Here is a 12,811-nt window from a genome sequence, read left to right as displayed (position 1 = left end):
AATCTAACGGTTCTGGAATCGACTATCAGGTAAGCGAACAATAACTCTCTTTATTAAGAGCTGGATTCCACTTTTGGTGTTATTACCTTCCATCACTGATCATACCCTGGTGTCTTAAAACATAAGCATATAAACATCTTTGAAACTGTGAACGAATGAATCAAAGAACCGAGTATACATCTCTCACTTCTAGGAGCACCTAAGGATTTAGGTCGATCTATATTGTGGTCATAAGTTGTGATTGCGATACGTCTCATCGTAACAGTCACTTAAATGACGTACTTAATCACAACCTGTCTTGGTCATGTACAGATTAACTATATAGAATGCTCCCACTCGGTGAAAATTTATCCACTAGCGAGCCGCATATGTGATCTCAAATCTACCTACCCAGTCATAAATTGATCACTGGCCAATTTAAGTGCTCCACCCGAGACGTATATTTTTCACATCAGATGTAGAAATATAATCCAAGTTAATGCAGAGAGCTAAGGGTTTGATGAAAGTTCATAAATCATACAAGAAATATTACCTATATTCAAGTAATAAAAATGAATATTTGTTTCATTAGATTCAACCAATAACTTTTTATTACATGCTCGTCTATTAGGCAATAATCCTAACAGTACACATGGCACATTTTTATGCTTCGACTTCATATATCGACTCCAAAAAAACTTTGATCATCGCTAAATCATGCGAGCGACGCTATAGAAGCGACGTGGATAGCCAATTTTAATTTATAGTAGTGATTTAAGTTTTAGATAATCGTAATCGGGGTTTTTTTTTTTTCAGGTTCTCATTTTTTTCATTGTTTTTGGTTTTATAACAAAAAATTTAGAGTTTTTGAATTTATGATGTATTATTGAATTTTTTTTTTATCCGGTTCATTAAAAAAATCAGTACAATCATTATATCACAAATTCTACTTTCGATTTTCCTAGTTCATTAAAAAAAAATTCAATATTTTTAATAAATCAAAGATACCATAATATTAAATTTAATTTACCAATCGGATATAACTTTTTTTTTTGTTTTCTCTGTTTTATATATATTTAATTAGTTCGTTTGAAACAACTGCAGTATATATTATTAAAGATTTTGTTTCTCTTTGTCACAACATTGCCTTTTGGTTCTTTACTAATTTTTAACAAAGTTAAAATTATTAGCATAATAATACTGCATAAAGATATTATTGGAATTGTGTGATTGTTCAATATAGTAGGCCGTTTTAATTTTTAATTCAATAACTATACTTGGACTATATATTTTAATAGAGGTTTTGAAGCATTTATCGGGAGAAAAACAAAAGAAGAAGAGAGATTTTGAAGCATTTTACTTTCCATATTTAGACATGTTTCTAAGCTTATGTCATATATTTATGGTTATCATAGGTCTTAGTCATTTTATCCGCCTACCTTAATACAAGTCTACACATTTTATGCGCCTATTTTAATACAATTCTACATTTAATAAACGATATATATAAACTATAAAACAATATCCTTGAATATGTCATATTAAAGAAGAAATTAGATATACAGAGATCTACTAGGCCCAAAATTTAATAATACATAAAGTGGACCCAAAAACATAAACATGCATGATTTCACGTGACTTATTACAATCAATAGCTGGCCTAGGGCTAGTTGCCACACATAACGTAGGCAACTCATTACAGTACACACAAATCTCTTATACAATTTCCATAAGCCTGAAAAATAAAGACTCACACCTAACCCTTCAAAACTAGGCAATATTGCTTATTACAAGCTCCCACATGAAAAGCTAAGTCCTTAGTTTTGCTTAGCATTAAAAAAATATGGGAGCAAAAGGACAAATAATTGCCTAGCTAGGTTAAATATAAAGTCAAAACCACCAAACAATTAATAACACAATAATTTATTTTGAAAACTATAAAATAGGAATAATTAAGTCTGTGCTCGCACGAGCGGGGACGGAGGCACAACTGGAGAATGAGGAGACATCGCGGCGGACTTGAAGCTCTCTTGCCTCGTCAATATCAACCTCAGATTCTGCTTCTTCTTCATCTTCTTCTTATTACTATCATCACTATCATTATCATCACCGCTCCGCCTCTTCTTCTCCACCGCAGCCGGTGTCTCTTCTCCAGCGACAGAGATGAATTCCTTGATGCGCCGGAGCGCGACTCCAACGGTGTCATCGTCCATGTTGGCGAAGCAAACCCTAAACCACCCCGGCTCGGGGCAGTGGAATGACGACCCCGGCGAAACATCAAGCTTGACCTCGTCCAAAACCACCCTCCACAGAGCCATCTCGCCGCCGAAACTCGGCTCCGGCAGAAGCCGCCGGAGGTCCATCCACAAGAACAAGCCGGCGTTGCCACGTAGGCAGCCGACCCCGACCCCCGCGAGCCCTTCCTCGAACCTTCTTCTCCGTGCGGCGAGCCTCAGAGCGCTCTCGGCGAGGAAAGCCGTTATGAAGGGCTCGTCGGAGAGCATGGTGGCCAAGAGCCGCTGTGTCTGGGATGAGACGAGGCCGAAGCTCGACATCCTTCTGGCTGCCGCGACCACCGCGTCATTGTAGGAATAGACGATTCCGACCCTCAGGCCCGGGAGCCCCATGTCCTTCGACAGGCTCGACACGATGTGTACGAAGTTCTTGTCTATTGCGGTTTCGTCAGAGACGATGACCTCGGCGACGCTGACAAAAGTTGGGGATTTTGACACCGTGGCAGCGTAGATCTCATCGCAGACCAGGTGGATCTTGTGTTCACCGACGAAGCGGACTAGGGTTTCTAGGGTTTGTCTGTCCAGGGTGGTTCCGAGAGGGTTTGAGGGGTTTGTTATGATGAGGCCTCGAACGTTGATATTCTCGCTTTTCGCATCCTCGTAGGCTTTTTCTAGGTCTTGTTTCGTTACCATGAAGTTGTTTGAGCTTTCGCATGGGACTGGGATTATCTTCACTCCGGTTCGCCAGCACAGGTCTCGTACGAATCTGCACGTGAATGTGTAAAGTATTAGTAATCCGACTTGGCCGTAAATAATAGTTGATACCAAAAGACCGAAACGCGTTTTCTAATATGACATGTCGCTTTGTGGCTTCTGATTAATGAAGAGTGTTATTTAGGAGCTGTACATAGTGGAGATATTATACAATAACATAAATTTGTGTGAATGGATTTTCTTATACATCTTCTTTAGCTACAAATGAGTTCGGTGGCGTGGGTGATCAATGACACTACGGAACGAGGCAAGAAATTGGATTATGACCTTTTATGAAAGATATGCACACATATACATATATATATATATATATATATATATATATATTATATTCATAATGGGAAATGTCCAAACTCATAAAATGTAGCAAATGAGAAATTCACACGAGTGTGCGTTTCCAGCTTTGAGTATTTTGGACGTAAGAAAGAATTTTGGAATTCTCTCATTCTCGTTGTCTTAATATTCCCAAAAAGTCTCCTCTCTGAAGATTCGTCTAGGTAAAATATGTTTATTGAATTTTTATGGCCACTAAATTGTTCGCTGACTCTTTTAATACCATAAAATATTAACCAAAAGTATCACTAATATAAAAGCATTTTATAACTTTAATGTCTGGCTACTTTTGCTTTAATGCAAAACTAGCAGCTACACGCAAAATAAATGTATACGTAATTAATCATATGATGAGTGGAAATCGGATTGATATTCATATATAATGATTTAATATAAAAGGAAACCTACGCTGGATAGTAAGGCGCGGGAACCAGAAAAGCGTCGCCGCGGTTTGCGAGGCAGAACATCAGAATCTCATTCGCTCCGGTGGCTCCGCCGCCCATCACGACGCGGTTTGGGTCGAATCTCACCCGTCCACCTCTCACCTTGGACATGAACATCGCAATTGCCTATAACCATATATGAAAATAAAATTATATATATATAATGAAAAAAAAAACTAGTCAAAATCACCCCGAGAAACTGGAATATAGCAAAATTCTCAGAAGCATTAAATTCTTAATTAGTAAAATAGTATTCATTTTAAGAAAAATATCATAAAATATTGACAACTGCTGATAAACATTTTCCTCTTTATACATATATATAAACATTTTCCTTTGCAATTCTATTAATTTCTAGTACTTACTATTTAGGTAGAATACATATATATAATCTAGAAAGAAAAAAAAATATTTTTAAGTAATTGATGTAATATATCCTATGATTATCATTACCTCTCTGAACTGAGGGAGTCCATGATAATCTTGAAAGATTGCCACGTCCTTGAAGTCCTTGACCCCCTGAAGCGTGCAAATAGAGGCTACTGGGTTTTTCCTTATCCACTCCTCAATCAAGTCGAAGCAAAGCTGATTTTCCGCGAGACCCATTTGGATAACACCGTTGGGGTTGGAAGAGGGATGATAAGGGTCTCGATCATAGGCCTTCCATCCATCAAAGTACGGCGTATTTTCACCGTGACCGTCGTTTCTTGCCATATCTGAAACAACATTCACTCCGCTAATATTTCCTAGTGATCTCGCCATATATATCGGAATAATATGTATGTTGTTGTGAACGTGTATATATATATGTCTGTACGTGTGTTTGTGTTATGAGTTGTTTGTGACAAAAGAGAGGGAATGTTAGGGGGTATTTATAGAGCACTATGCGAAGCAGCTAGGTTTGGAGTTGGAATTACGTGGAAGACGAAAAGTCGGTTTCAAACTTCAAATGCTTGAAATAACCGACTCAAGAGAATTTCTTAAATCTCATTAATTAGAGAGTAGTACAGATTTCCGTGTCATTCGTGACATCAAACCCCTGACCACGCGTGGACTTGCAAATGAAAGTTGCTTAGTAATTTGATGTATTATTATTATCATGTAATTAATATAATACAATTAGATGGTCATGTTTTTTTTTAAAGGAGAGAACAAGAGTGTAACATGTATTTAATCATGGAACATTATATGTAGCGAGAGTACGTTACTTAGATATAATGTTTTTTATGATATGGTTGGGTCAATATTAAAACTTTATAATGCAATATTTTTATATATAAAAAGAAAACGAAAAAAACAGGGTAAGTTAGCGAAGGAAGTTTCCTATATTGATTTTTTGCAAGAAATTAATGATCAACGTGAAAATTTCGTAGAAGGCAACAGTTGATATTTTGACTTGATCAAGTTCTTCAATTTTTAGGGCTATAGTGAAGGACCACTTTATACCAACTTTTCTTTCATATCTTAAGAAGTAATAAATCCAAATTAGTTATACCAAAACTCACGAGGAAATAGTCTCTAATGTAAAAACAAAACACTTCTACTACGAGCAATCGAAAAAAAAAAAAAAAAACACACAGACACACACACATAACACAACTAAACTCATAATACAAGCATGTGAAATTCGACATTTGTCACATTGCAGCTTAAAGACCCTATCGAATGAATATATATACTTTCACCGACAAAATCCCAATGATATCAATATAGGATTTGGAGAAAGCTGACCACATGTTATATCTCCGCGTTTGGTTGCCGTCACTCTGATTTATGTAAAACGTGAGTCTCAACTCTCAATGGCATGAGTTAGTTTACATTACTAATACATCTAATGCATTGTTTTTTTAATAGGTTTTCTCAAAGAAATATACACCTTAATTAGGCATCTTATCTTAGTAGTATATTGTACGAGATAGTGGTCAATTGCGTATTTGATCTAGATATATAGTTATAAATATAATCCTTTTTTTTTCAAATATTTGTCCTGATCTTTTTTCTTACTACTTCAATTCTATTTTTTAAACATAATCAGGTACGACCAAAACATTATTGTCTGCCGTATTTGGCGTGACAAACACTAAAAGAACATATATTTATAGAAAAAAAAAAAAATTAGATTATCGGGTTTACGCTGAGTTTGCTTTCAGATTTAATTGAACATTTTTCTACGCTTTACACAAGAAAGGTCAACAGTTTTGAAATATTGGCGCCCTTAGCTTTAGTCAAATTTAAGATAGACAATAAATTTGTGCTTGTATGTGACTCTGTAATATGCCTGAACTTAATTCGCACGTACAATTTTTATTAATTAATTGATCAATTAAACTTGTTTAATTCACTCCAAAGAAAAATAGCATTATGTAAAAGAGCGGTTAATAAAAATAAATATATACGTATTGATTTGATTTTTTAAGCACCAAAAACTATATATCGGATTTAAACATTTGATGAGCAGAGCATGAAAGCAAATATAAGGAGCCAAGCGTCAAAAATAAATTTATCTAGTAAAATTTTTTAAACATATTTAAAATCAATTTTTTTAGAGATTTAAATAACTTGTATTTATTACTGTAAAAATAAGAGTGATAATTTATAAAATTTTTTTATAAAAAATAAATAATTAAGTGTCATTAAAATAAAAAAACCAAAGTGATATTGCTTATATACATAAAAGAAAGTAGGAGAAAAACATGAAATTTAAAGAGTCACGGCCACGGGGGGGCCAAGGCCCAGCGGGCGGAGCCACGTAATGTCAGTTTTTTTTTTTTTTATGAATTTAATTAATTTACATACGAATTCTTTTAATTAGCCTCCTCTCCTCTATAAAAAAAAAATTTCTTCATATGAGCCCCTATATCATCTTTTAACTCCGTCCCTGGAGCCATGTTATAAGTTTTAGTATAAAAACTATTAAAATGTGCCTTAAACTCTTCTTGAACACTGCACAAAGATCCGTCCCTATTTATATTATAAACAAGTTCTTAACTACCATTTGTAGTATTCATATATTTGTTGAAAAATTACAATTATATAGTTCTGCAGTCCACAATCAGCGACCAAATAATTAGTTCGATATACCTATATTACGAGCTAGATATGGTAAGTACATAAAATAGTCTCACCCTTTATCTGGCTGTATTTTTGTAGACCATATTGGTCAATGGAAAAACCGTAAGTTCAACGAAATCGTATGCACTAAATTGTAAAGGAAAGTGTTAGCGATAAAATCACACATACAAGCTCATGTGTCGTCAAAGTAACATAATGTACGAAAATACGAGTATCGATCTTATGGATACTTATAATTTTAACGATTAAATTAACTTGACGCGAATTGATTCCAAAGTATGATGAGCAATTATTACGATTAAACTAAAAATAAATAAAAGACAAGAAGATAAAAATTCTAACGAGTTTAATTCACGAGAAAAAGCAGAGCCATGACTTCACCACATTGAAGATTATGGCAAAAACACGATAATTTACTATGTCTCAAAAATCAAAAACACTACTACAAAACTGGGTGGAATATGCTAATCAATGAACATAACAATATGCAGGGCTAATAATCAAGCAAACATTATGGAAACGAGCAATAGACTAAATTAAAGAATCATCAACGTATTAGTATTGGCTCAGTCTACATCCCTGCTAGGGGCGGAACTAAGAATTGATGTAGAGGGTGGCCGAAACTAAATAACTCAAACGATAAATCTAAATTAAATTCATCAAGAAAAATTAAAAATATCTCAAAATACATCATTAATTTCATATAAAAAAATACTAAGCATATCCCTAAATTAATAAATATTTTACTTATCTCTAAATACTGAATTAATTTGTACGCAAATTTGTCCACAAAAATTAGTTTATTATGAAAGATAAAAGATTTAAATGGTAATAGATAAAAAAAATAATTTGTTTTACCTAAGGAAGAGTATAAAAAGATATAAAAAAAATTAATTAGAATCAAATAACGTACATATAATGCCATGATTACATTAAACTTGTGTTAAATCAATATATATATATATATATATATATATATATATATATATATATATTAAAAATATAAATATAAATAAATAAAAAAGGATTATAAAAAACTTGAAGATGTGAAAGTGTAGACACTTGATTAAAATACATTAATAAAAATAAGATTTATAAAATTATAAACATTCTATGACATAATGATTTTATTTTTATTTAATCTTTTGGAAAAAAAAATCTTTATATGAACTAAATTATATTAATTTTAAAATAAAAACAAATGAGGTAATTATAGAATTTATACAATAAACCGACGCAGATATAAAATTATATAAAAGTATAAAATTATAGTATTTGAATAAGGTATTTACAAAATTTTCCCAAAATTTGGGGTCCCTTGACCATCTTGGGTACGCCCTTGATCACAGTCTTATAAAAATTAAACCTATAAACGATTTCATAATCAATACTAAGCATAAAATAAGTATCAAAACTAAAAAACAAACTATAAAACCAAAAACAACTTAATAATCAATTAAAAAAGATGTTCAATAATATCTAGAGTGCAACAAAGTAAATAAGAAGGAGAAGAAAGAAGAACCACTGAATTCGGATAAGAAGAGTAGTCGTGTTGTCAATTCTGCCGAAGAACACTTTTACATCTTCCAAAAGCTCTCAAAAGCAACCAAACACTAAAAAAAACTAAAATAAATGGAACGATGTATTTTTGGGTGTACAAAGTCGAATATATAAGTTAAGGGGTATTTTTCGGAGCAGTACATACATTTATATTGGATCCAAAGGCTCAAAAACGCTAAAATTCAAGACATAAAAGTTGTTATCAGGGAGCCAACGCGTCGTGCACCCTATAAGACACTTTTTATTTATTTTTTAAAGAAAAAACAACTTTTATAATTTTTCCCCTTTTAAGAAAATGATGTATATTCTCAAGTTGTATTTATATTTTTGTTCTATATTGAGAAAATATTTAACATATTTTTTATTTTCAAGAATATTTTTTAATATTTAACATATTTATATTTTTTTTTTTATATTCTCAAGTTCATTTTTTTTTCTCTCATTTCTTTAATTTTTTATTTTGTTCTTTGTTCTTTTTCTTTATTCATCACCACGAAAGTCTTCTCCGTCATCGTATTCTTCAACTAGTCTAGATTCACGCTTGGGAACGAGAGATTTGTATGTATATGACGCACTCTTCAGAAAGGCAGAGAGAGATCGAACGAGATAAAACCAAATACATAGGACATTGGTATTTTATCTCAACTCATTCAAAGAGAAAGAGTAAAGTAGAGTAAAGAAAGACAATCTCAAACTGATGACCACGAAAACAGGGAGACTGTTAATAGTCAATTTGGTACGAAGCAAGGGAAAAATAGAACTGGATATAACTTTCGTAAGCACGTTGGCAATTTGATTCTGAGCGGGCACTGCTTCACTCGAATTAACCCTTGAGCAACCTTTTGGCGTCAAAATATAAGTCCATCTCAACAAGCTTGGTGCGAGCAGGAAGGACTGGGTTCGTCGAGAGCATCACTGCACTCAAATTATCACACCATATGTCTGGAGGACGAGTCTACCCTATACCCAATTCCAGAAGCAAGGCCTTGATCCAAGTCATCTCAGCAACCGAACTCGCAATATTAGGAAATTCAGCTTCAGTAGAAGTACGAGATGTATATTGCTTTTTAGAAGACCATGAAATAAGGTGTTGACCTATAAAAACACGGTAAGCGCCGATTATCAATATCCGAGCCCCAATTGGCATTAGCAAACCCAATGACATTAAAGTAATAAGCTCTCTAAACCAAAAGTCCCATCTCCAATGTGCCTGCAAGGTATTGGAGAATCCTCATAGATGCTTTCCAATGGGACTCGAGAGGGCGGTGCATGAACTGGCACACTTGATTCAGTGGAAACGATCTCAGGTCAAGTAATTGTTGCGTATTGCAAAGCACCAATAATACTACAATATAGATCCGGATCTTCCACATGATAACTACCATAGCTTAAAGACGATGTCCACTCGTCATCGAACTACTCATTGGTCTCGCATATTGCATCTTAGCATGTAAAATAAGATCATGAATGTACTTGGTTTGAGACAACACCAAGCCTTGAGAGGTCCACGTGACTTGGATCCCATGAAAATAACACAACTAATTCCCAAGATCCTTAAGAGCAAACCGAGCCTTCACTTAAGAAATAAGGCACTCAACCTTGGAAGAAGAATAATATGTGATAAGAAGATCGTTAAGAACTATTTGTGGTGTTGATGAACAAAGAATGATCACCTCGTGAAACAAAAACACCGAGTTGAAGGACAATTTGTAACTTTTCATACCAGGCTCGATGGGCTTGTTTCAAGTCCTACAATGATTTCTGAAGCCAACAAACATAATTGGGGTACCGTTCATCAGCAAATCAAAGAGGTTGGCGCATACAAACTTCTTCATGCAAATCACCATTCAAGAAAGCATTATCAATATCCAATTGACGAACTGCCCATCCAAGAGAAAAAGCTTAAGAAAGGAGAACACGCATAATGGTTTGTTTCACAATCGGGCTAAATGTTTCACTAAAATCACAACCCGTTTCTTGACCACATCCTTGAGCCACAATGCGTACCTTCAATTTATTTAGATTCCCGTCAGGATGCTCTATAACTGTAAAAATCCACTTACACCCAATGATCTTCCGATCAGTGGAACATGGTACCAATCTCCAGGTTGCATTGCGAGGAAGAGCATTAAACTCGGTCTACATCGCCTTAGTCCAACCAGGATCATTCAACGCTTCCTTTGTCATAGAGAGAGCTTGAACCGCAACAAACACCTGCGGCTTATAAATTTCATGCTTGCTATGCATGATCTTCAGATATCATTTTGAATATGAGGCAAAGAAGAAGTTCGAGTAGCAGTGTCGACCGAAACTATTGCCACAGATTTCTCAATGCCATCAACAAAGCCAACAACCTCAGTAGGAACTGAATCACTTGTAAACATCTCAGGAGTAAAAGTAGTAGTAGAGGGATTAGCATTTGAAACAACATCGGTCGAAACATAACGATTTGAAGTGGAGGAAGTAGGAATGATGGGTATTTGAGTGGAACAATTTGGAACAACATACATAAGACTCGACGACACATGCTATTGTAAGGAAAGCGGTTATCATAAAAAATGACATCATGAGAAATATAGAGACGGCCGCTAGGAGCAAGGCACTTATACCCCCGATGATTCAAGCTATATCCTATGAACACACACTCAATAGAATAAAAACTGAGTTTATGTGTATAGAAGGGCCTCGTTTTTGGATAACACACAACCAAACACACAAAAAAACTATAATCAGGTAAGATCTACTAAAAAACCTCAAGAGGAGACTTCAAAGAAGGAATCGGAGTTGGTAATCGATTATACAAATAGACTGCCGTACGAAAAGCCTCGTCCCAAAAATCAAAAGGCAAACCGCTTTCATCCAAAAGAGTAATCTCATACTAAACCATATATCGATGTTTACATTCAACAGTACTATTTTGTTGATGAGAGTGAGGACAAGAAATACGATGAACAATCTCGTGATAAAGAAAGGAAGTTGGAAAAGACTCTAAACTCACGCAATCGATTTGAATGGCTTTAATTTTGAAAGAGGTTTGATGTTGATGTCCGCCATACTCCGAATGTAACGACAAGTTGTTGATGTCCGCAGTCACATGAGTGGAGGCACCAGAATCTGGGTACAATTGGTAAGCCTACAAACTCGGCTTAGAACTAGCCATCATAGCCATCATTGGTTCTCTACGACCATGAAAGTCTTGTTTAGAACCACCACGTCCACGAGAAAAATCACCACAACTAAACGAAGAGGGTTGTGAGCGATATGATTCATCAAATTAGTAGTATTAATCCACAGCAGCATGGCCTAGCCGACCACATACTTGACACCCAAGGCAAGAGCTTGTACAAGACCAATTACCACGACTAGTTCTACCTCGACCTCGACCACAATGATGACTACGGCCAGATTGAGGAGAACTAGAGAAATTCGAGGAATGACTTTGGATTTCAGAGGATTCCGACTTCTTATTAGTCGCATATGAAGCAACGTTCACCGATTTAGATCCAGATGAATCTAACTCCTAAATCAAGTTCTCTATCCTTTCTTCTTGAGCTAGGAGGAGAGCTTCAAACTCTTCAACATTAAGATAATCAGTCATCGTTGTTGTAGAATATATGAAAGTATCTTACTCAACCGAATATCCTTCACAAATCGCATCACACATGAACTCGATGATTTATCTCATGACAAACGATGCTAATGAGATCGATCAATTAGATTACGCACCTTCATCAAGTATTAATTCATCGCGATCCTTCTTTTTCTGTCCTAGTTAATTCTTGTAGTGAAAAACCCTCGTTTGGACCTGAGCAGCAAAGTAGATCTAAAGAGTACTCCACACCTGAGAAGTGGTCTAACATATCCTCATCCTTGTAATTATCGTCTCAGACATCGAGGATAGTAGCCACTGTTGGGAATTAGACATCCCTATAATCGTTGCGGAAAATATATAATTACGCTAACAGGCTAATTATTTATACGATTATATAAACTAGATCTAGATTTGCAGATTTGAATAGAATGGAGCTAGATTCGAGAGAGAAATTCAAGCAACCAATTATAACACAAGTTTTCGTATTACTTACATGTTTGATAATCTACTACTGACACTTTAATCGAGTTCTTCAAGATCCCGTTCTGAGCTCCAATAACTTGATCTTCTAGCTTTAGCTCCGATCTTCCCTTCGGGAACGACGACAAAACTCTCGTCGTTTGGATCTCTAGAGATGATGTTGTAATCTTCCAAAATGTAATCTCCAATGGAATAAGAAGAAAGTGTGGGCTCACTCATTATCTCACAAAGACTCACATTTAGAGTTTCAGGTCGTGTCGTGTTTTTGGGAATGAAATCACGAATTCCGAGGGAGATGGAGAGAGAAGAAATTCATCCACACCTCAATGACGGTGGCGAATTTT

At 35.0% G+C, this 12,811-nt stretch overlaps 1 protein-coding gene across 1 annotated transcript; it reads right to left on the bottom strand.

The window, feature by feature from the left end:
• Positions 1-1,461: 1,461 nt before the first annotated feature.
• On the bottom strand, positions 1,462-4,630 carry LOC149401659 (1-aminocyclopropane-1-carboxylate synthase-like). The gene is made up of 3 exons (XM_089611627.1): positions 4,217-4,630; positions 3,729-3,889; positions 1,462-2,979 (listed from the first exon to the last, which is right to left on the bottom strand). Exons 1-3 carry the CDS (start codon positions 4,523-4,525, stop codon positions 1,932-1,934), a joined length of 1,518 nt encoding a protein of 505 aa, XP_089467753.1. The 5' UTR covers positions 4,526-4,630; the 3' UTR covers positions 1,462-1,931.
• Positions 4,631-12,811: the final 8,181 nt, after the last annotated feature.

This window comes from Urtica dioica, chromosome 4, assembly GCF_054948205.1.
Source record: "Urtica dioica subsp. dioica isolate 48M chromosome 4, U.dioica_male_clone48M_v1_H2, whole genome shotgun sequence".
NCBI lineage: Eukaryota > Viridiplantae > Streptophyta > Magnoliopsida > Rosales > Urticaceae > Urtica > Urtica dioica.
This window is presented reverse-complemented; position numbering and strand designations above follow the sequence as displayed.

Coding starts and splice junctions, on each gene's coding strand:
- LOC149401659 (XM_089611627.1), bottom strand. CDS start 4,525: ATGGCGAGATCACTAGGAAATATTAGCGGAGTGAATGTTGTTTCAGAT. Junction 3,890..4,216: donor GACTCCCTCAGTTCAGAGAG/GTAATGATAATC, acceptor ATATGGTTATAG/GCAATTGCGATGTTCATGTC. Junction 2,980..3,728: donor CCCGCGCCTTACTATCCAGC/GTAGGTTTCCTT, acceptor ATTCACGTGCAG/ATTCGTACGAGACCTGTGCT.